Source organism: Bos indicus, chromosome 4, assembly GCF_029378745.1.
Source record: "Bos indicus isolate NIAB-ARS_2022 breed Sahiwal x Tharparkar chromosome 4, NIAB-ARS_B.indTharparkar_mat_pri_1.0, whole genome shotgun sequence".
NCBI lineage: Eukaryota > Metazoa > Chordata > Mammalia > Artiodactyla > Bovidae > Bos > Bos indicus.
Genome location: NC_091763.1, coordinates 61403524 through 61428475, shown reverse-complemented (window position 1 = coordinate 61428475; position 24952 = coordinate 61403524). Strand labels below are relative to the sequence as shown.

Genomic DNA, 24952 nt, shown 5'->3' with positions numbered 1-24952 from the left:
GATTGCTAATGGGAAATTTTTTTTTACAATCCTTTCTATTTACTTTATTGTCATAGAAATGTTTTGATTAATTCTCTTAAAAAACAGGACTTTGTGGGGGGGTGGGGAAGGCTTCCTCAATAGACAATCTGAATAGGTCTATATCTATTAAGGAAATTGAATCAATGACCTTCCAAAACAGAAAGTGCCAGGCTCAGATGGGTTCACCAGTGAATTCTGCCAAATAAATGTGGAACAAATGATACCAGTTCTCTACGATTCCTTCCCAAAGATAGAAGCAGAAGGAATACTTTCTTAACTTGTTGTATGAGACCAGCACTACCCTAATACCAAAGCCAGACAAAAACATTACATTATTTCATGCAAAGGAACATTTCTGTATAGTATCATGATGTTAGTGGAGTTGTGACAGTACCATTTTGAGACCAGTCATTCAGAGTTTAAAGAAAAAAAAGAATTAAATATTTAAGTGTAGACATTATGAACTTTTTAAAAGTCAAAAATTATTATAGCTTTTCAAACTAGAAAGGAAAAGGGCACTGAATCATCCTACAGGTTTTAATTTCAAGGAAGGTAAATGTCATTTGCTATAATCCACATAAACAAAAAGCACCTTAAAAAAAAACCAGTAAATGATTCTTGAATCAGAAAAGAGAATATCACTCTGCTCTCTCTAGCTGTGATGGGTCCATTTCTTGCTCTGACCTCATAAGGAGCCATTGTTATAGAATTCCAGACACCTATGTAGGTTCCTGGCTAGGCCAAGGTTTTTGGTCAGTCTAGCCCTGGAAGCTCGGAGAAGGCAATGGCAACCCACTCCAGTATGCTTGCTTAGAAAATCCCCTGGACGAGGAGCCTGGTAGGCTGCAGTCCATGGGGTTGCTAGGAGTCAGATACGACTGAGCGTCTTCACTTTCACTTTTCACTCTCATGCATTGGAGAAGGAAATGGCAATCCACTCCAGTGTTCTTGCCTGGAGAATCCCAGGGATGGGGGAGCCTGGTGGGCTGCCGTCTATGGGGTCGCACAGAGTTGGACACAACTGAAGCGACTTAGCAGCAGCAGCAGCAGCAGCAGCAGCAGCCCTAGAAGGTAGCTTTTGGTCATCTGAGGGATTTTCAGCAAAGTTAAATTTTTTCTTCTTTAGCTTTTGTCTATTTTGCTTACTATTCCCCTTGCCCCCTTCTTTTTCTCATTTTTCTCTATCCTTTTAATTTTTCTAATTTAAAAATTTTCATCCCACTTTTATTTGTCTTTATTGTGTTTTACTTTTTATTTTTCATTTTATTTTTTCTCACATGTTTCTTTTCAATTTCCCTCATTTTTCTTTATTTTTTCTCACCTTTTTCTTTATTATGGGGGTGGGCACTGAGCAGAATACATAATATTCCCTTAAACATGTCCATGGGGTATGAAAAACTGCTCAAGAAATCCATCATCCTCAACTTCATCAAAGGAGGCTCTTGAGAAGAAATCATAAAGGATTCATGGATCAACATGGGCCAAGGGAGGGACTAATACCTTACATAGAGCCGTTACCTGACCACAAGGATCCCAAGTAGACTGAGCTGATGGTGGCCATGGGCTACACATGGGGAGGGATCCATGACTTGTAGATGGGCCAGAAGTATGATGAACTGAAGTGATGGTCACCTATGCGCTCCTAGCCAACAATATATCTGAGCTGGAGGGCTGTATCATTACCCTGAAACTGGCTCCTTTGGCTAATCTAACCAACAGCTGCCCTCCTTATCTATCCTGCAAATTATAGCTCACCCAAAACAGCAGAGCTTCATTCCTACTCTGAGAACAGTCAGAGCAGCAGCACATGAACATCAGTGGCCTGACAGCAGGGATCAGCAGTTACGATGGAAAGCCCCTACCTGGCTGGAGAAGACCACCCCAGCACTTCCCTTGGTGTGGCCCTGTGGTCTCCCCCTGCACCCACACATCACCAGCAGCACTGGTGGAACCCCCAGATGGACCTAAACTCCCCAGAAGTTATCCTCCAAAGAAAACTCCATCCACCCCGGGCAGCTTAGACAGGGTCTGACAACCAGAGTTTGCCTGACAATGTGGCCCCAGCCTCTCTCCCAGCAGCACCCAGGGGCCAATGGGAAGGTAAAATCCCTTTACCTTCATCTGCACCTGTGTTTCAGGTCAATCAGAAAGAACCAGCCTGAAGCTGAAAGCCGAGCAAAGATGAAACCTCAATTAGTCCAGGCAGTAATATAAACCAGAAAGCACACCGGGAGGTCAGGTGGGCTCCCTGCACTTTACACATGATGATCACAAGATCCATGGAGCTCAAAGAGGTGGTTCAGGAGATCAGATACTAGAAGAAAACATTTGCGGGTGGGAGCTGAGCTGCTGTGGGTACAGGGCCCCTCCTGGAGAGGACTTTGCGTGGTGGAGGACACAGGTGTGCAATCTGTCCAGCCTTCACTCAGGAGTTCAGATAAGGAGATATCCACCATCTCTATGTCCTTCAAAAGCATAGTATCCAAGATAACTGGCAGTTCAAAGGACTGCCACGGGGCACTAAGCAGACAAGAGGAGAGGACCCTGGCTGGAGACCCAGGCCAGCCCCTGCCCTGCACCTGGATGAACTTCTGAGGCTAGACTGGGCATTTCTCCTCTTCCCTGCTCTTCTCCATCCTGGGCATTTCTCCTCTTCCCTGCTCTTCTCCATCCTGGGCATTTCTCCTCTTCCCTGCTCTTCTCCATCCTGTCTTCTGTGTTTGTGGGGGAGGGGAAACGGCTCAGTAGAAATAAATGCAATAAAAAAACATATTTTGGGGGCTTCCCTGGGTAAACGCAGGAGACATGGGTTAGATCCCTGATCCGGGAAGATCCCACATGACGCAGAGCAACTAAGCCTGTGCACCACAACTACTGAGCCTGTGCTCTTGAGCCTGGGAGCTGCAGCTACTGAAGTCCACGTACTCTAGAGCCCATGCTCCACAAAAGAAGCCACCACAATGAGAAGCCCGAGTACCACAACTAGAGAGTAACCCTTGCTGTCCACAACTAGAGAAAATCCCATGCAGCAACCAAGACCCAGTACAGCCTATATATATATATAAATATATAAATATATATATATTATATATATATGAAACATTTTAAACATAATCATTAAAAAAAAAACTACCCTGCTTTATTGCTACAGCTGTCACAAGACACTCATAAACCACTAGGCAAGAGATAGGCCCTTGCCAAAATTTTCTCATGACCCAATTGAATAAAAACAAAAACCTCTTTTCTTGGGGGAAATCATAGCCTGGTGAAACTTTCCTAAGAATGAGACAAAGGTCAATGAGTTGTAAAGGGGACAACATGTGGAGCCGTGACACTGGCTTTTCTTGCTGGAGAAACAAGACCTGAGGATCACATCTATATGATACACTTCGCTGTGAGGCAACCACTTCAGTATTTATAAGCTTAAAACAATGCATTTGTATTCTGTCTCATGACACCTGGCCTGCTGGGTCCCCAATCCTAACTTGGGGATGTTCCCGGGTCTCTTCTATTAGCTCCAGACTCCCTTCTTGGACCCTTGTTCCCCTTCAACTTCCTCCTCTCCACCCTGGGTCCCATATCCCTCCTCCCTAAAATTATCCTGTCCTTTCTTTTTTCCCTTTAAGTTCAAAGAGCACTCCTTTTTATTTTGATTTTTTTAAGATTTCCTCCCAGTCTTTGTTGAAGTCTGACTGAAGCACACTAAACTGCATATATTTAAAGAGTACAATTGTGTCAGTTTTGACATACTAATACATACAACCATGAAATCCCAAACATTTCTAGCATCCCTCAAAGTTTCCTTGTGTCCTTTTTTAACCCATCCTATCCCCAAGAAACTGCTGATCTGCTTTCTCTGTATATAGATTAGTTTGTATTTTCCCATGGAATCACAAAATATTTAGGTTTTTTTGGGTGGGGGTGTGGCTTTCTTTCAGTATGGTTTTGAGATTCTTCAATATTGTGGGTATTAATAGTTTTTTCTTTATTACTGAGTAGTATTCTGCTATATGGATGATATGCCACAACTTGTTTATCCATTCTCTACTGGTGGATTTAGGTTGTTCCTGGGTTTTTGTTTTAGAAGAAAGTTCCTATTAAAATTCATGCCCAAGACTGGGTTTATGCTTTCATTTCTCCTTGGTAAATACTTAGGAATGGAACTGTTGGGTTTTTCCCTGGAGGCTCAGACGGTAAAGAATCTGCCTGCAATGCAGGAGACCTAGGCTTGATCCCTGGGTTGGGATGGTCCTCTGGAGAAGGAAATGACTACCCACTCTAGTATTCTTGCCTGGAGAATCCCATGCGCAGAGGAGCCTAGTAGGCTATATTCCATGGGGTCTCAAAGAGTCAGACACGAGCGACTGATATTTAACTTTTCATGCTAGATGTATGTTGAGCTTTTTAAGAAATTGCCAAACTGATTTCCAAAATGGTTGTATCTTCTCACACTGCCACCAGCAATGTATGCGAGTGTCAATTGCTCCACATTCTCATCAACATTTGGTATGGTCAATTATTTAACATTTAGCCATCCTATTGTGATTTTTGCTTGTTTCAATGCACAGGAGTTTAGCTACATTTTGGCTTTCTTTATTTTCTTTCTTTCTTTTTTAGGACTTTCATCGATGTGGCTGTGTCAGGTCTTAGTTGTGGCATGCAGAATCTTTAGCTGCGGCTTGCAAACTCTTAGCTGTGGCAAGTGAACTCTTAGTTTCAGCATGTGGGATCTAGTTCCCTAACCGAGGATCAAATCCAGGACCCCTGCATTGGGAGCATAGAGTCTCAGCTACTGGACCACCAGGCAAGTCCCTGGCTTCATTTCTAAAAGGTGGAACAGAGGCTTCTGTTTATAGGAAACAAAACCAGATTATGTCTGCTGTGCCAGTGAAGTTAATAGTTTCCTTCTTACCCTCCAAAGTGTTCTAGATTAAACAATGAAAATGTTCCAGCCCAACTAACAATGCCCCTAGGCTGTCCATCCACAGCCAAAAAAGCCCATTAAGGCATTCTGATCAACAAAGATTTCTCCCTCCTCTTAAGATATTTTCTGGTTAAAAAAATTTTTTTTTTCTTTATCACAACAGAATTACAGGAGGAAAGGAGTAGCATAATGTAGCCTAGGGTGAGGAAGCAAGTAGAGGAGACAAAGGGGGTCAGACAAGATCCTGTTGACTTTTGGGCTGCATGCAGTCCTGAGAAACATAGGTAAGATCTATTCCCTAACTTTCCCCCACAAAAACCAGGAAATGCCCCCCTTTTTTTTGCCTAGCTAGTTTGACTTGGATTTCTGTCATCTGCAATTAACAGTCCCAACCAGTATACAAAGAAAGGCAACAGCGTTTTGTCAAGTCTTGGTTGGCTCACATTTCACCTCTGAAGTACCTCTGCCTTCCCTGAGAGCTGGTTTTTGCTGACCTAGCCTGGGGAATTTAAAGCAGAAGCATCCATCGGTCACATTGATTGGGGATGAAACTTCAGAGGTCAATGAACACCCAGGATCAAAGTAGTCAGTGGTATCACCTCACGGTTTGTTTAATTGAATACTCTAGCTCCATGTTGGAGAAGGAAATGGCAACCCACTCCAGTGTTCTTGCCTGGAGAATCCCAGGGACAGAGGAGCCTAGTGGGCTGCCGTCTATGGGGTCGCACAGAGTCGGACACGACTGAAGCGACTTAGCAGCAGCAGCAGCTCCATGTATTCGCTGTAATACAGCCGACTCTTGAATTTTTAAACTGTCCTTTAGTGGCATGATTCAAAAACCCTTCTGAATTTTGGGAAGCCAGCTTCCATTTCCAGCTAGCATGTTCTTCCTCCTTAATAACTAGATTTAATTCTTATAGGAAATATCCATATTTACTCAGAGCGCTAAACATGCAAATGAGCAACGCAGTTAAGTGACCTACACGAACACAGCTCGAACCGGCAGTGCGCGCCCTCTCCTAGTAGCATAGAGTTGCTAGGGTTGTATGTAAGCAGGGTAAAGGTAATACACAAAAGGAAGAAAAGAGGAGGACGAAAGAGGGCGGCGGAAGATAAAAAGTTCCCATTCAGTCCTCGAATGTTCTCAGAACGCAGGCTAGGCTCCCGGCCCGTAGGTGTGCCTCCCACACAGGGAGTGTCTTAGCCCTGTCCCCACGCCCCAAAGACGGACTAAATTTGGGCTGACGGCCCGGTAGCGTTTGCCGCACCCCTAGCTGCAGCCCACCGAAAAGCTGTCGGGAGAGTCCCGCCTCGGGCGAGACTAAAAATCCTCTATGCCGTACAGCCAGCCTTTGATCCCCGGTAGCAACCCGAGCTCTGGGGCAGCGGACCGAACAGCCTTCGGGTGACCCGCCGCTGCAAGGGTGGCGTCGGCCCCGCCTCCACGCTCCCGGGGCCCGCCCCCTTCCGCTCAGGCCCTGCTTCGGCTTTCGGGGTTCCATCACCACCTCTTCACGCTGGGGCCAGTCCTCTCGCAGCATAGCCCCGCCTTTCACACTCTTGGGCCTTGCATTCCAACCACCTCGCGTCCTGGCACCGCCCCCGCGCCCCGCGGCCCCGCCTCCTGAACATCAGGGCCCGCCCCGCGGTCTCGGGTTTGAAGCCCTGGTGTCCGGGCTAGAGCTCCGGCCCCGCCCCCACGTGCCCTCGGAGTCCGGAGGAGGGGTTGGAGCTCGCGAGGAGGCGTGGCCGTAGTGCGGGAGGAGGCGCGGGCCTGGCGGCCGGGACTTTGGCTTTGACACAGACGGCGATCGGCGGTTGTGGCTTTGGTGCTGGGCTCTGGACCCGGTTCTTGCGGATACCGCGTCCGAGTCGGGAGAAGGACTTTTCGTTTGGATGAACGCAACTGCGGCAGCGCCGCCAGTCTTGGTGCAGCCGCAGCGGCCGGATTTCACTGCCGCTGCCGCCTCCGCGAAGCCCTGCAGCTCCTGCCGGTTCTGGGAGAGGCACTCAAGAGTTTTCTCCAGCAGAAACAGCTGGGACGCGCGGTCCGAGGTGGCGTGGGAGGGATCCCGCGGCCAGCCGCTGATCAGCACCTGCGCCGGCGCTGTCCTGGGCTGGGCTCAGGCTTCGGAGCCGCAGGTGGAAGGAGGACGCCCCAAAGGAGCAGCTGAGAGGTGGGGCGCTAGGAACGGCGCCAACTGTGGTAGAGGATGATAAACCCTTTCTCCGTGCCCGCACTAGTGAGGATGGAATTTCAAAGTTGCTGGTGGTGCTGAATGTCAGGAGTAGGGGGCGTGGGGATGCCCACTTCCTTTTGCCTGAGAGTTTAAATGGAAGCGACTGGAGGCGGGGAGATGGCCCCAGTGCTGGAAGAGTTGAAAGGCAAGGAGGAGAAGTGTAGTAGGCTGGTGGGGATAGGTCTCCTTCCAGGAGAAGCTGCTTATAGCGTTTTTTGACCCTAACGTGATAAAAATTGGGCTTCACTAGAGGTAAATCCTCATGGGACAGCCCCCTTGTGTGTGTTTCCTAAGGTTCACAGACAGACATCAGCCCTGGACTCCTGGCTAAGAATCCAAGCTGTAGGTAGGGAGTGCTAATGCAAACTGATTAACTGATTCAATCGATTTGTGTTTATTTGTTTTCCAGGTGGCCAAGTGAAAGGTAGTTTTGGACACTCGGGGCAGGTTATTTAATGTTTGTCTAGGTAACCATTTCATGCCCTGAATCCTGCACCTTCCCTCTGTGCCTGTGAGGTCTACTGGGCTTCCTCCCTAGCCAAAAGGCTTCCTGGACTCCTCCTGATCCTGCCATGGGGAGCACCCTGGGCTGCCACCGCTCCATCCCCCGGGACCCCTCGGACCTGTCCCATAGTCGCAAGTTCAGCGCAGCCTGCAACTTCAGCAACATCCTGGTCAACCAGGAGAGACTTAACATCAACACCGCCACGGAGGAGGAGCTGATGACCCTGCCGGGGGTGACGCGCGCGGTGGCACGGAGCATTGTGGAGTACCGCGAGTACATCGGTGGCTTCAAGAAAGTGGAGGACCTGGCACTGGTCAGTGGCGTGGGTGCCACCAAGCTGGAGCAGGTCAAGTTTGAGATCTGTGTGAGCAGCAAGGGCAGCTCGGCGCAGCACTCCCCCAGCTCCCTGAGGAGGGACTTGATGGCAGAGCAGCAGCCTCACCACCTGGCCACCGCCGCTGCCGTGCCCCTCACCCCGCGTGTCAACATCAACACAGCCACCCCGGCTCAGCTCATGAGCGTGCGGGGCCTCACGGAGAAGATGGCCGTCAGCATCGTGGACTACCGCCGTGAACATGGGCCCTTCCGCAGCGTGGAGGACCTGGTGAGGATGGGCGGGATCAATGCCGCCTTCCTGGACAGGATACGGCACCAGGTGTTTGCCGAGAGGTCCAGGCCTCCGTCCACCCACACCAACGGCGGTCTGACCTTCACCGCCAAGCCTCACCCCAGCCCCACCTCACTAAGCTTGCAGAGTGAAGACCTAGACCTGCCGCCTGGGGGGCCCACGCAGATCATCTCCACGAGGCCCTCGGTGGAGGCCTTCGGGGGCACGAGGGACGGGCGGCCTGTGCTGAGGCTGGCCACCTGGAACTTGCAGGGCTGTTCGGTGGAGAAGGCCAACAACCCCGGGGTGCGAGAGGTGGTGTGCATGACGCTCCTGGAAAACAGGTGAGGATAAGAACAAGCAAGGGCATTGGGTATGAAGGCAGCTCTTGCATGGCCTCATCTGTGCATGCAAATGAGTGGATTTGGGGGCGGGTATGGAGACTGCAAGATTTTTAAATCAGTGGGCTTGAGGCCACAGCCAATATGGTGCAGTATTCTGAGTGGCTGAGCTCTCCTGCTCCAGGATTTTCTAAATAGAGCTATCTGGACTTGACGTCTGTATCTTGAACATGGTATGCTGCTGCTGCTGCTGCTAAGTCGCTTCAGTTGTGTCTGACTCTGTGGGTATGTCTGAGATTAATTCCTAAATTTGGGGTCAGTGGAAACTGTATTAGTATTACTGCTTTGGAAAATGTTTGACTTCCAAGACTTCATGGGGTTTACACCAAATGAAGCACTCACAGCCTGGGAATTGTTGCCCTTCTGCATGGGTGAAAGAGTTAGTCAGAGTTTTTTTTTCTTGGGAGGCAAAGTCACATTTGTTCTACCAAATATGCTAATTTGTGTCCAGAAAAATCTTTGCAAAGACCAGGTATTTGCAAACATACACGCTATGTAAATATATTTACCAAAATGCTGCAAATGAATCACCCTTCATTCTTTTTCCTTATTTAGCCTGAAGGTGGTTTTTAGGCCCACAGTTACAGCCCCAAATATATGTAAACCTCCCCAGTCTGAGGGCCAGAAAAGGCCAAGCTGATTGTATGGTGAACACTGGCCAGATTTCTACATTTGAACCATAGAAGAAGAGAGTCGTATGATGCCCTCTTATCTCTGAGTGTTTACCTTATTTACAACGCTACTCTCTGTGGGAACTTCCGTTGACACTCCCTAAAACAAAACAATATTATTGTAGCAGTAATTCCCGCTGTGAAATAGTGCATTATATAACACAATCAACTTTGGGAAGGAAAGAAATATTTCTAATAGTCCCTTCCAAGGCAAAACCCAAACTCATGTCCATACGGATCCTGCTCTGAAGGGAATTGGCCCTGCCACCATTCCACACCACCCCCCACCCCACGTCCACTTCTGCCTTGAGATGCAGTATGCTTGGGACCACACACTGTTTTTTTTGCACTGGGTTGTTGGTGACATGAAGTGAGTTCTCGGCGGGAAATCACAGTGCATTGTGGCAGAGCATCAGGAAAAATGAGTGAGGAGAAAACCGGGTCAAAGCATTTCCCTGGCACTGTCCCACTGGCGTGCTCTGTCACTGAGTGTTAGGAACTTGCACCACTCAGGGAATGGGACCTGGGGAACCCGAATGCACTTCCTGCAACTCCACATCCTCTATTTTGCATCATAACTCACTCCTTTTGCAAAATCGTGTAGTACACAGGGGAGAATAGGACTCAACCCAGGAGATAACCTGTGTGGAATGGCTGGACAGTTGTTCTTTTCATCCATGGCCGCATGGCTGTGCATCTGGGCAAGGAGAAGGGAGGCGGAGGGCTGACTGTTTAATTCCTATTATGAGTTTTCTTAAGGCTTATTTTGGGGATGGAGGAGGATGAATCAGGAGCTGAAGTTGCCCCCATGGGGATGACCGACTGGGTAGCCCTTGCCCACTTACCATGACAGATTTTTCAAGTGTGGTCTCTGGAAACCAGCATCAGCAACTGCCACGGGAACCTTGGGTTTTCCGCAACCTCTGGGTGGTTCTGATACGCAATAAAGTTTGCACCTTGTTGTACTGTGTGTTGGCAGTCAGATGTCCTGTGAGCTGCTCTGTGAATGTTTTCCCTGAAGTGTCTTTTCTGACAAGTCCGGTGAGTCCAGGCAGCGCTTTCTAGGTATATTTTCTTTGATGGTTCTGATCATCCTTGTAGTTATTCAACCATGTGGTGGTCTTTTTGGACAGAGTTTGAAGGGTTTACTTAGGTTCTAGAACAGATGAATGTGAAGGGTGGAAAATGGGAGAGTGAACAGGAAACAGCTGACTTCAGAGTGGGCTCCGGACCGGGTCAACCAGGAACGCCAAGAAAGAGAGGTAACTTGCCCAGTGAGGGATTTGTCCTGGTGTCTCTTCTTTAGATTTCCTAGGGGGTGATGATTTGTTGAAGACAGTTGACTATTGTCCTCAAGTGAGAATTCAGGAAGAGCTTACCCAGAAGGGTGTAGAAGGGAGCATCTGGCAGCCACTTTAAATGTGACCTGTGTCGCCATCATATTTCTCACACTTGGCCGCATCTGTTGTCCTGTGGGTTGGTGTTTCTTTTTGCCGGTTCGTGATGTGTTCAGTGTTCTGGGCACTCTAAGCACCTTGTTAGTGTTTGGTAAACCTGAAGTAATTGGCTTAGGGCCTGACTCCCTGCAGAACTGGAATGGATCCATTGGTTAGGGCACTGAAAGATGCCTGGTTGTGACGGAGTGGATCACATGTCCTCAAAACAGCAGTGTACATTCTCCAGGAGCTGTGTTCATCCTGATTCACAAAATTATCTCACATTCCAATCGATCCTTTTATTAGCAAGAGGAAAGAAATTTAATTTGAGCAAGAATGGATGCAGGTAATTTTTGGGGTGCTCTTTATATACACACACACATATACATATATATAATATATATATTATAGTAGTTATGTGACTTTTGAATGTGCCTTTGTATTTTCACAGCTTTCTCAGTAACTCTGGGAAGTAGGTAATGCATGCTTTTATTATTGAGTCTCCACCTTTGAGTAAGGAAACTAAAACCGAAGAAGTTAAGTGACTTGCCTGTATCCCACAGCTCATTAGTATGTCAGCTGGGACTAGGACCCAGAACCTTCTGACTTTAGACCTGTGCTCTTTGCAAGTGTGCCATTTTATAAGCACCTTATTTTTATCCTGCCTCTTGTTCAGACATTCCACACGCTGCCTAACCAGGGGCATTTGCCAAATTGTGTACTAGTCCTATTTTCATACATTAAATTCATTGTAAAGAAAAAAAGAAAACCCCCAGCTCCACCTCTGTATGTGTTAAATTGGTGAAATTCCTTAACTTCTCGAAGTCTCAGTTTTTCCATATGATAAATGTAGCTAATGTAAAACACACACATACACACAGAGAAACACAAACCCTTGGGCACTTTTTTTGCAAAGGGAATAGCTGGCTCTTGTTTTCCTCTCTGTGGGTTTGTGTGTCTTTTCTTAGACTAAAACATACCTGGCTGAGACTCTAACAGGATGGAGTCTTTTTGGCCCTGAGGTGCTGCTGCCTTGGTGGACAAGTGTGTATGAGCTATAAGAAATCATGTTTTGCACATGCAGCCTGAGATAGAGCAGAAAGCTCAATAATCACGATTACCAGGAACCTTCAAGGATGTCTTGCTGTGGCACAGAACTGACAGGTTTCATCAGATTCCTTTGCCGAGTGTCAATCTTAGGCAATGTTTTTCTTGTTTTCAGGATTTATGGAGCAAGTCTAAAAGAGGAATGCTTCTGCTAAATACTCTTGCAAAATTTGATGATAGCCCAGATATGGAATGAAGATTGTTTATTTTTTTCTATTCCAGTTTTAATGAGATATAGCTGACATATAGAACTGTAGAAGTTTAAAGTATACAGCATAATGATTTGACTCACAGATGTCATGCAATGATGACCACAATAAGTTTAGTAAAAATCTGTCATCTCATATAGGTACAAAATCAAAGAAATAGAAAAAAAAAAAAATTAACATTTTTTCCTTGTGATGAGAGCTCTTAGGATTTACTCTCCTAACAACTTTCATGGATTACATGCAGAAGTGCTAATTACGTTAATCATGTTATACATTGTTTCCCTAGTACTTTTTCACCTTTTAACTGGAAATTTGTACTTTTTGACTACCTTCATCCAACTTTCCCTCCCTCTATGCCTCACCTCTTGTAACCACAAATCTGATCTCTTTTCCTAGGAGTGAGTTTGTTTTTTGAAGGGAACTTGACCTATAACACTGTTAGTTCCTCATGTACCACATAATGATTCAATATTTCTATACATTTCAAAATGATCACTATGATAAGTCTAGTTATGATCTGTCACTGTACAAAGATACTATATCATTATTGATTGTATTCTCCACACTGAACACTGTACTTGTGACTTACTTCTTTTGTAACTTGAAGTTTCTACCTGTTAATCTCCCTCACTTATTTCTCTTCTCCCCCACTTCCCCTCTGGCAACTGTGTGTTCTCTGTCTCTATGACTCTGTGTTTAGCTATGTTTGTTAATTTGCTTTGTTTTCTAAATTCCACGTATAGTAGTAATAGTTTAGTCACTGAGTCGCGTCCTACTCTTGCGACCCCATGGACAGTAGCCTGCCAGGCTCCTCTGTCCTTGGGATTCTCCAGGCAAGAATACTGGAGTGGGTTGCCATTTCCTTCTCCAGGGAAATTCCACATATAGTGTTTGTCTTTTTCTGTCTGACTTATTTCACTTAGCATAATATCCTCCAAGTCCATCCATGTTGTTGCAGATGGCAAAATTTCATTCTTTTCATGGTTGAGTAATGTTCCATTATGTGTGTGTGTGTGTGTGTGTGTGTCTCTATGTATATACAACGTCTTTATCCATTCATTTATCAGTGGGAACTTAGGTTGCTTCCATATCTTGGTTATTGTAAACATTGCTCCAATGAACATACAGATACATCTGTCTTTTTCTTTGGATCTGTACCCTGCAGTGGGACTGCTGGGTCACATAGTAGTTTTTGTTTTAGTTTTTTGAGGAACTTCCATACTGTTTTCCATAGTGGCTATGCCAATTTACATTCCCACCAACAGTGCGCAAGCGTTCCTTTTCTTCACATCCTTGTCAACATTTGTTATTTGTGGTCTTTTTGATGATAGCCATTCTGACAGGTGTAAGGAAATATCTCCTTGTGATTTTAACTTGCATCTCCTGATAATTCGTGATTTTGAGAAGGTTGTTTGAATTTTACTCTTTGTTTTTTTGCTGAGGAATTGTTCAATTTTGAACAGTCCTTTTGGTTTCTGAAAGCATAAGCGCTGTAGGAGCTGACAGATAATCTCCAGAAGAAATAAGGAGTTTAGCATCCCACTTGCACATTTTCCCATGGTCTCCATCAGAAAGAAATGTGTCAAAGTCTTGAGTCTTTTAATGGTCTGAATCGGTTTTCTTGCCTCATGTTTGTTTGTGGTATCAAAGCACAAGGTGAATTAGTGCATGACAGCACACACTCCTTGTGAAAAAAGGGATTTTAGTTTGTCAGACTTAATAGACTCAGTATAGATACAGCCCATCTTGTTGTTTGATTCATTCATGGAAAAACATGTATTGAATGGCTGCTATGTATATGTATATGCTAAATTTGGGAGTCAGACTGGCCTTGTTTTTAAACCAAGTTAAGGAAATGTGAATCAGCTTTTATGGCTCAGCCTCAAAACATTTGGAAAAATCTGCACATTTTATCAAAATTCACCGAGCAGGACTGATACCGGGTTGAATTTTTAATAAGAGTAATGGGCTCATCCTGAGGGACTGAAGGTTGGTGGGTGCAGCCAGACATATCATCTTGGGGCAAAGTGCCCAGCAGTTGCCTTAAAGTAGAAATTGTGAAATCTCTTTTGACAGCTGTGGAAACGGAGGCTCAGAGAGATTAAATAGCATCCATGTGGCCTTCAGAAACGAAGATGTTGGAATCAGATTTTGAAGGCAGGCATGTTTGATTTCAGAGCAGGGAATGGAGGTATCTCTTCCCAAATTCCATGGCCTTGACTGACCCTCACCCACCTGCTCTTTCCTCCCTCTCTTCGGCCTCAGGCTGGCCAGGCATCAGAGCTTTACCTAGACTCTCAGGCCGCTGGAGACCTCTGCTCCCTTCCTGTTTTTGTTCCTGTGAAGGACAGGGCTTTGGGCCAGAGGTGGAGCACTCCAGAGGGTGTCAGTTCCCCACCGCCTTGCACTGGGACCCTCAAGTGTGAGTCTGCGACCTTGGCTCCACTCCAAGGCTGTGTTCCGGTTTTCTGAGCCAGAGAGCTCTGGGTTTCCAGAGAGAAAGGTGGTCAGTAGTAAAACTGCTGAGGATTAATGAGAGAAGAGGGCGTGAATGAAGGGAAGGCCTGGGGTGAGCAGACACAGGGCTTATTTCACCAAAGGGACAGCTCTTCCTTTTGTCATTCCAGAAAGCTGGGCCCACTGGGATCTGATTCGTAGTGGGGAAGAGGGGGTGTGTTGAAAATATTGATTCTTCTAGAAGATACTCATTCCTTTATTATTTATTCATTTAACAGAATTTTTTTGAGCTCTCACTAAGTACCAAGCTCTGGTAATAAAGTGTATGATAAGACAAAGCCAGTGCTCTTACAGAGTTTCCATTTTAGGCAGGAAGACAAACAAGTCAGTACACAGATAAATGCCTATAGATAGTGGTGAAAGCTGAGGGTGATGGAGGCTTGCTGAGTAGATGGGGGTCAAGGAAGCCTCATCTGAGGAGCTAAGGAGCCAGGCATGGAAGAAGTTGGAGGAAAGAGTGCTTCACTAGAGGAGCCAGCAGGTGCAAAGGCCCTGAGAGAGCTTGCTTCAGACAGAGAGCCGGAGTTCCGGGAGTGGAAGGTGGCTTCCACTTCCACTTGGAGAGGGAGGTAGGGCCAGGTGGGTGGGGCCGCAGAGGATTAGAAGCAGAAGTTGATGAATTAGCTGTTATCAGATTGTTCTGTCTGCTGGGGGGTCTCTTAGAGTGTGTCCTAGGAGTTGACTAAGTGAGGCTATTATAGCATACAGGCTGAAAAGGATGATGACAGGGGAGCAGAAGTGGGTGGCGATAAGAAGATCTTTTAGAGACAAAAACTGAAAAGACTTGCCTGTGTTTGGGATATTGTGGAGATTAACTGGGTAGATTGCTAGAAGACAGGCTCAGAGGCATTTAAGAAATCTGGAGGCTGACTCACATGCCTCTGTGTTAAGTCGGCATGATGCAGCTTGGTGACCTTACACCTCTGTCTGCTGTTGCCTCACTCTGGACAAATGTGGGATCTTGGTCCACAGTGGATGAAGAAAGAGGCCATGAGGTCCTCTGTGTAGACCAGGTGCTGGACTGTACCCCATGGGCCAAGAAAGAGCCTGGGGACAGTAACAGAGACATCAGTGAATTATTGGACAAGGCTTTTACACAAAGGGTCCTGGAGCAACACCCCACCTGTGTGGCAGACTGCAGGGCAAGACATGAGAGCAATCTTTGGTACTTAGGGGAGAAGGAGGCTACCATTATAGGGAAGAATTGAGGTCAGGTGGGCTCATCAGTTACCAGGGACTAGTTAAGTCCCATAATGAAGAGGATTGGGTAGACATGTGAGTGGAACAGATTGGTCGAGCTGGGATTGGGATATACAGAGCAAGAGAACAGCTATATTAAACGGCCTAACCATATATTTGTGCTGTGCTGTGCTTAGTCGCATCCAACTCTTTGCAACCCCATGGACTGTAGCCCACGAGGCTCCTCTGTTCATGGAATTTTCCAGGCAAGAATACTGGAGTGGGTTGCTCTTTCCTCCTCCCAGAGGATCTTCTTGAACCAGGGATTGAACCCACATCTCTCTGGCAGGCAGATTCTTTACCATTGTACCACCTGGGAAACCCCAAAAGACATTTACAGAAGTTAAATTCAACGTGGATTGAATTTAAGTGCGCTTACCTAGTGAGGTCAGAGGCACAGGGTGACGTCAGGGAGCTCACAGTCTCACAAGGAGACACATTCCCAGGTGCTTACTGGGTCCGTGTCTGTTTTGAAGAAAGAGGCCAAGAGTAAGCCCAGGGGTCTGGTACCTGTCTGCCTGGCTCTGGAGGCGGATGGAGAGCTCAGCATAGGGAAGGGATGTGGGGACAGGATCAAGGTGGTTGGAAAGGAATTAGTCTGGAGGGGAGGCCAGGTTCTGAGCAGCAGGAGTAGTGGCCATCAGGGTGAAGGTGAATATCAGCAACTCCCCACGCAGCCATCAGGTGAGGAGGAGGAAGTCAGTCAGTTCCCGACTTGCACAGGCTCAAGGTGTGCATCATTCAGACGAGGAGCTCCGTGGTAGAGAATAGCACTGTGGTATGTGTTATTTTTATTTCAAAATTACCCAATCTTACAAAAAATTTTATCTCAGAGTTCTTAACAATCTCTGCCAGTAACAAAATCATGCATTTCACTGATATTTGATGTGTTCCTCATGGACACCCTGGTCTTTGTGTTATCATGTACAGCTGAGTGGAAATTCCACACCTGTGCTCTTTTCAAAACATCCAGGATATTATGCAGAAATGCCCTGCTCTGCTTGCGGGCTTGCAGTTCTCAACAGAGATTTAGGAACTTAGAAACTTGCCTATCCTATTCCTGATGACTGTACACAGGCCTCAGCTGGACAGCAGTTCTTATTGTAATGTTTTGATTGACAACTGCCAAACAACTGGACTCCAGCGGATAGGAACCCTGGGGAGATGTGCTCAGAGTAAGCAGTTCTTTATTAAGAAGTCCTGACTCCTACTAAACTACTGGGGAAAGAAACCCTGAGTTTTCTTTACTGAGTACAGCTCTCTACCTCTGTTGCTTTGTTTTTTGTTTCCAACAAACCCTTGTTTCTAGCGAGTTCTATTTTGATTTAGCCATTACCTGATTAAGCTGTTAAGCTGGGCCTTCAATTACTTTATCTAGAGGCTGCTGTAAACTCCTGAAATGCGATGCTGAAGCCATGAGAATGTTGTTACATGGCCACATTGAAGGTTGTATTTGGGGTGTGGTTTTATTGTGTTGCAGGGATCTGAATCCTATTTGCTCACCCAAAAGCTAGAGAATGAAATCAGTACTTGGTCTTTCTCAACTAATGCTGAAATCATGGTGTCTTTTAAAGTGGGAGATGTTAGATAAAATTGCTGTTTTAAAAAATACTGATCCAATTATCTGTTACAAAAAAAAAATTCTCTAGAATGTGTTTTTATTAAGCAAATTGAGTCTGACTTAAGTATTTTTGCATTCTCTCTTTCCTTAAATGAGGAAAAAGTAAAAGTTTTAGTGGCCTCTCAGTACCAGTGATTGGGCTTCCCCAGGTGGCTCAGTGGTTAAAAAAATCCACCTGCAGGAGATCTAGGAGACTCAGGTTCGATCCCTGAGCTGGGAGGATCCCCTGGAGGAGGAAATGGCAACCCACTCCGGTACTCTTGCCTGGAAAAATCCCACGGACGGAGGAGCTTGGTGGGCTACAGTCCACAGGGTCGTGGAGAGTCAGACACGACTGCCAGTAGATTTGGGGCTTCGTCTCTCTGTGTTTGGTGGGCGACCTCTGCAGCTGCAGTTCATTGTGTCATTTTACTGGTGAGTTCTTTGCAAAGTTGCAAAGTCGTTTTTAACTTGAGGACTCATTTTAAACGTGAAACTACTGCATGTCCCTCCCCCCACATAATAGTAATTGTGTTCAGTGTCCACAACTGTGGTAGCAGTAGTTGTACTAAGAACAAAAACAATGATAGTTAACACTGATAGTTGCTGTGGCTGATGTCCAGGGCTAAGTAGCTTTCCTTTGGGTATCATCATCAGTCCTCCTACACGTGCAGAAGTGACGGCTCAGGGAGGTTGAGTAATTTTCCCCAGGGTCATACACCTTTTAGGTGATGGAGCTTGGATTATAACCTAAGCAATTAGATTCCAAGGTGTGATGATAAAGTATTTAGTTCATTAATGCTTTTCCACAACTTTGTGTTTTATTCATTACCCCAGCCTTTTTACTCAACTAAGTGCTCTCTAACCAACTTGGTTCGAGTTTCATAGTCATGATCTTTCATAAGTATGCTGATGACATTATCATCGTGTGTATATATCCAGTATTTCTTTGTTCAAAGTGGAGCAAGGATATTTGCAAAGCAATCTGAGTATGCAATACTATATTTTTACTACTTTTCAGTCTTTTACAATCATCTTGCCCACATCTGTTTTTACAGCAGTTTCTTCAAACAATTTGCTTTCATAGAAGCTTTCCAAACATTCATCTTCCTTTTCTTAGAAGCAACTTCTGTTTCTGCTCAGACTCCTGTTTTGACAGCCGATGTCGCGGTTAGGAGACCACAGCAATATGCACAATGGGCATGAACAAGTCTGGGGACAGACCCAGCTGGACCTGGGTGAGCATGTGAGAAAGGGGAATTCATCAACTGGGAGAACTCAGTGTGGCATGGGTGCCCAGCTCCCAGCGTCTTTGATGAAGGGAATGAGGGCAGTCTGCTGAGCGGGTCCCTTGGGTAGAGGCTGGTTAGGAGAATCTCTTTTGTGTTTTTAAGGGCACTAGTACCTGGCCCAAGTTACATTACTTCTGTAGTCTAGAGACTGTATTTGCTGTGGATATATTGGCCAACCCAACATATTACAGACCGTGGCAGTGACTGAGGGTTGTTACTGATAGACTACTATTTTTTCTAGATTGACTCAAAAATATAAGGCCAAGGGTTCATTGGTCCAGTTTCTTTCCCCAAATCTTTTGCAACTTTCAGAAATATGAGGTGAAGGAGTAATTAGCTTTTAAAAAATTTTTTTGACTTAAGACTTGGACTAGTCAGCATTTTCTTCAGTGCGGTAGAGAGCCTGCTTATGAAACTCACTAATGTGAGCTGGGAGGGATTTAATAAGCAGGTAGACTGGAGTCAGTGGTGTATAAAACATCTTCCTGAGTTTATAACTCTGCACCATCTTTTTAAACTGTTCTAGATTTTATGTTCAAGTTCGATTTTTAAATTCATGTTCATACATGTGAAACTGTGTCAGACACCATGGTGTCACAGTACTCACACGCTGGGCTCTGTTAAATGCCAGGCAGGGCTGTTTGGAGTGGATTTGTAATCTTAAATTGTGTTAGATTTGTTGCTTCCAATATTAACAGTAAAAGTGCAAGTAATATTTGGATATTGTTCATTTCGGTTCAGTCGCTCAGTCATGTCCGACTCTTTGCGACCCCATGAATCGCAGCACACAAGGCCTCCCTGTCCATCACCAACTCCCAGAGTTCACTCAGACTCACATCCATCGAGTCAGTGATGCCATCCAGCCATCTCATCCTCTGTCGTCCCCTTCTCCTCCTGCCCCCAACCCCTCCCAGCATCAGAGTCTTTTCCAATGAGTCAACTCTTCGCATGAGGTGGCCAAAGTACTGGAGTTTCAGCTTTAGCATCATTCCTTCCAAAGAAATCCCAGGGCTGATCTCCTTCAGAATGGACTGGTTGGATGTCCTTGCAGTCCAAGGGACTCTCAAGAGTCTTCTCCAACACCACAGTTCAAAAGCATCAATTCTTCAGCGCTCAGCCTTCTTCACAGTCCAACTTTCACATCCATACATGACCACTGGAAAAACCATAGCCTTGACTAGACGGACCTTAGTTGGCAAAGTAATGTCTCTGCTTTTGAATATGCTATCTAGGTTGGTCATAACTTTCCTTCCAAGGAGTAAGCGTCTTTTAATTTCATGGCTGCAGTCACCATCTGCAGTGATTTTGGAGCCCAAAAAAATAAAGTCTGACACTGTTTCCACTGTTTCCCCATCTATTTCCCATGAAGTGATGGGACAAGATGCCGTGATCTTTGTTTTCTGAATGTTGAGCTTTAAGACAACTTTTTCACTCTCCACTTTCACTTTCATCAAGAGGCTTTTTAGTTCCTCTTCACTTTCTGCCATAAGGGTGGTGTCATCTGCATATCTGAGGGTATTGATATTTCTCCCGGCAATCTTGATTCCAGCTTGTGCTTCTTCCAGCCCAGCGTTTCTCATGATGTACTCTGCATATAAGTTAAATAAGCAGGGTGACAATATACAGCCTTGATGTACCCCTTTTCCTATTTGGAACCAGTCTATTGTTCCATGTCCAGTTCTAACTGTTGCTTCCTGACCTGCATACAGGATTCTCAAGAGGCAGGTCAGGAGGTCTGGTATTCCCATCTCTTTCAGAATTTTCTACAGTTTATTGTGATCCACACAGTCAAAGGCTTTGGCATAGTCAATAAAGCAGAAATAGATATTTTTCTGGAACTCTCTTGCTTTTTCAGTGATCCAGCGGATGTTGGCAATTTGATCTCTGGTTCCTCTGCCTTTTCTAAAACCAGCTTGAACATCTGGAAGTTCACGGTTCATGTATTGCTGAAGCCTGGCTTGGAGAATTTTGAGCATTACTTTACTAGCGTGTGAGATGAGTGCAATTTTGCGGTAGTTGGATATTGTTAGTTTCAACTTAAATATTGTTGGAGTTTCAACTTGGAAATACAAGTTGCTTCTGTCTGTTCAACTTTTGAATAATTGAAGAGCATCTGAAACTCTAAGACGTTTGTTCAAAATGTTACTATTTTACATATGTTAGTGTATATGCTTCCATACTACTTTCCATTCATCTCACCCTCTCTTTCCTCTCCCCAGCCCTTGTTCATAAGTCTGTTCTCTATGTCTGCATCTCCACTGCTGCCCTGAGAATATGTTCATCAGACTCCAGGGACTCAAACTGGGTTCTGTAACAACCTAGAGAAGTGGGAAAGGGTGGCAAGTGGGAGGGAGATTTAAGAGAAAGGAGACATATGCACACCTCTGGCTAATTCATGTGGATGTATGACAGAAATCAAACCAATATTGTAAAGCAATCATCAATCAATTAAAAAATATAATTAAAATGTTACTATTTGTAACCATTTATCTAATCTATGAAAATCAAGAATTTCTTGATCTACCAAAGCAAGATATAAAAATAAACCAGGTAATGAGTGAAAGATAAGAATGTGTGATCACCATAACCCCTGATTCCACATACAGTATCTGTGTATCAAAGCAACTGTGGCATTTTTCTTGACTGTTTATATTGGTAAAGGCTATATACTTAAACGTACTCAGTTCTTCTGAATCACGAAAGTCCCTTCCAACTCTGAGGGTTTTTGTACAGAGAGGGAAGATGGTCACTATTTCTACCAAACGTCCTTCAATTCAGAGAAGGAAAAGCAGTTGTTTTTGTAGGTAAGAGTGTATTAGTTTGCTAGAGCTGTCATATCAAAGGAGCACAGATTGGGCAGCTTAAACAAAAGAAATTTATTTTCTCATAATTCTGGAGCCTGGAAGTCCAAGATCAAGGTGTCAATAGGGTTGGTTTCTCCTTGGCCTGTAGATAGCTGTCATCTCCCTGTGTCTTCATGTAGTCTTCCCTGGATACCTGCCTGTTAAAATTGCCTCTTTTTTCCCCCTAATATTTATTTATTTGGCTGCATCAGGCCTTAGTTGCAGCACGCAGGATCTTTGATCCTCGTTGCGGCATGCGGAGGCTTGAGTTGTGGCATGTGGGATCTAGTTCCCTGACCACAGATCGAACTCAGGGCCCCTGCATTAGGAGCGCAGAGTCTTAGCCACTGGACCACCAAGTAAGTCCCCAAATTTCCTCTTCTTAAAAGGACATCAGTCTTATTGGATTGGGGCTACTCTAATGGCATCCAAATGCTAGAGTACTGGGGATTAGGACTCCAACATATGACTTTTGGAGGACCTGATTCAGCCCATAACAAGAGGAGGGTAAGAAAAATTGCTCAAGAACTTCCTCTTTGGCTACTTGTGAGGAACCTGTTCCTCCTGGTTTTTCCTGGGGCAGTGATGATTTCAAGTATTTGTTTAACAAAGAGTTTAAAGCTGGAGAAAGCTGCCTTGGAGTTACTGGAGTGACAGTCTACTGGACAAGAGAAATGGCTTTCTGGCTGGGCAATAGCAGGTATGCACTAGCAGTTAGGGACTAAGATTTGTTTCCTTTGAACTTCTCTCTTTCCAACTTGCCAGTCCTCGGTTTTCTCCTGAAACACGAGCAGTGACCAAACCTTCTACCTACCCCCACCAAGGCAGCAGCTCCAGTTTGCCAAATTCTCTGCTTGCCCTTGGCTACAAGTAATGGTGCACATGAGTTGGTCTGCCCTTCAGAATTTTAGTGCCCTTTAGCATTGCTGTGGAGAGGCGTGATTCGGAGGGACCTCTGAAGCCTACTCACCTTCAGCTGTCCCTGACTTACTGTTAAGCATTCCAGTCACGGGCTCCCCTATAGGGCTGTGTTTCCCCTCGCGTTACAGTCATTCTGTTGTCATTGCCTGCATGATGCCTTCCGCACCCCAGACTGTACATACAACCTAGTTTCAGCACAATAGCACTTGAGAATTTGTGGAAAGGAGAAATGACCCCTGGCATCTACTATTTACTTTACCCCATGTGCTGTTGCTCAGCCTTTTATATTCATTAACTAATTTAATCTTTGCACCATCCCAATGAGGTTGGCAAAGTATTCCCACCTTACACATAAGGAAATTCAAATAATTTAAGTAAACTTGCCTGAGCCACGTAGTTGGTGGGTATAGAGCAGAAGTTCAAAGCTGGGCAGAATTACTCAGAGCCCAAAGTCGTTTACATTCAGATGCAGAGAATCCATAAACCTAGAGATGGCACCAGGGGGTTAAGGAAGGGGACATTTCTTTCCTAAACATTTTGTGTCTAGAAAGTGTGAGAGACAAGTTTCAGAGGGGATACTTTCTGGAATGGGGCCCAGCCGGCGCTTGAGGAAGTCATCCAGTTCCATCATCAAGTGAGGTCAGGCTTTGGGGACACAAGATTTTTTTTAAATTGAGATATAATTTCCATACAATGCAATTCACCCTTTTAAAATGTACAGTTTGGTTTTTAGTATATTCACAAAGTTGTGCAGCCCTCAGCACTGTTTCTGAACATTTGTTTCACCCACAAGGAAACTCCATACCGGTAGTCACACCCCTTCTCCCAGCCCGAGGCAACCACTGATCTACTTTCTGTCTTTGTGGATTTTCCTGTCCAGTTCATTTTATATAAATGGAATTATATAATATATGGTCTTCTGTATCTGGATTTTTTTTTTTTTTTACTTAGATTCATCCATGTTGTAGCATGTGTATTTCTTTTTTATGGCTGAATAATAGTCCATTATAGGGATGTACCTCATTTATGCCTGCAATGTAGGAAACCTGGGTTCAGTCCCTGGATCAGGAAGATCCCCTGGAGAAGGGAATGGCAACCCACTCCATTATTCTTGCCTGGAAAATTCCATGGACAGAGGAGCCCGGCAGGCTGTAGTCCATGGGGTCGAAAAGAGTCAGACATGACTGAGTGACTAATACGTTCATTTTCTTTGTTCAGTCATCAGCTGATGGACATTTAGTTTGTTTTTACTTATTAGCTATTGTAAATAATGCTGCTATGAATCCTTGTGGACAAGTTTATGTATGACATATGTTTTTATTTCGTTTGGGCATATACCTAAGAGTGGAGTTGCTAAGTCACATGGTAATTCAATGTTTAACCCTTTGAGGAACTGCTAGACCATTTTCTAGAATGGCTGAACCGTTTTACATTCCCACCAGCAATATCTGAGGGCTCCTCTTTTCTGCACATCCTCCCCAACACTTGTTATTCCTTCTTTTTTATTATAACCACATTAATTGACATGAAGTGGTATCTCATTAAGGGTTTTAGCTGCATTTCTCTGATGACTTGTGATTTTTGGCATCTTCTCATGTGTTCATTGGGCATTTATATATCTTCTTTGGAGAACAGTCTGTTTAGAGCTGGGTCACCTGTTCTCAACACCTGTTTCCAAGCTGATAAAATATAAAATACCTTGGTGCTGACTCCCTTTTCACTCCATTATTTCCCCTCTTCCTTGCTTCTGAGACACAGGTTCATTATACCAGAGCCTAACCTGGAATAATTGTTTTGTAACAGAAAAACTGCCTGTTGTCCTACGGAAACAATCCCCCTATTGAAGACGGAACCTGGAGGATTCCATTTGGTGCACTTCGTTACATATTCTACCTGGAGCAGTCTGGCTCCCCTGCAGTTGTAACACTGTCCTTGAGAAGTACTTGGTGTCCTTTGATTTTCACACTCAAGTTATGTGTTTTGGATGGAACTTGAGTGCTTTTTTTACTTTTTCCCAAAGTCAAAAGTGATGTATGCCAAGAATTGCTGTGAAGGGTGAATTGGATATGCGTACGTGCGTACCTGAGTACCCAGTTGTGTCTGACTCTTTTCAACACCATGGGCTATAGCCCGCCAGGCTCCTCTGTCCATGGAATTTTCCAGGCAAGAATATGGGAAAGGGTTGCTATTTCCTACTCCAGGGCATCTTCCCGACCCAGGGATCAAACCCACATCTCCTGCACTGGCAGGCAAATTCTTTACCACTGAGTCACCTGGGAAGCCAGTTTAGAGATTGTTACTGTTGTTCAGTCCCTCCGTTCTGTCCAACTTTTTGCGACCCATGGACTCCAGCATGCCAGGCTTCCCTGTCCTTTACTATCTCCTGGAGTTTTCTTAGAGTCATGTAAGTTTTTCTTCT

The 24952-nt window shown here is 45.2% G+C and overlaps 1 protein-coding gene across 2 annotated transcripts in view; it reads left to right on the top strand.

Moving 5' to 3' along the window:
• Positions 1–24952, top strand: part of EEPD1 (endonuclease/exonuclease/phosphatase family domain containing 1) — a 192298-nt gene that overhangs the window by 62971 nt on the left and 104375 nt on the right. The window contains exons 1-2 of one of the 2 annotated variants that reach the window (XM_019958771.2): positions 6642–7122; positions 7595–8641. In XM_019958771.2, the coding sequence (XP_019814330.2) occupies positions 7758–8641 (884 nt within the window). In that variant the 5' untranslated portion in view covers positions 6642–7122; positions 7595–7757. Of the gene's footprint in view, positions 1–6641; positions 7123–7594; positions 8642–24952 lie in introns of those variants that run through there. The other variant, XM_019958772.2, reaches the window with a different exon arrangement.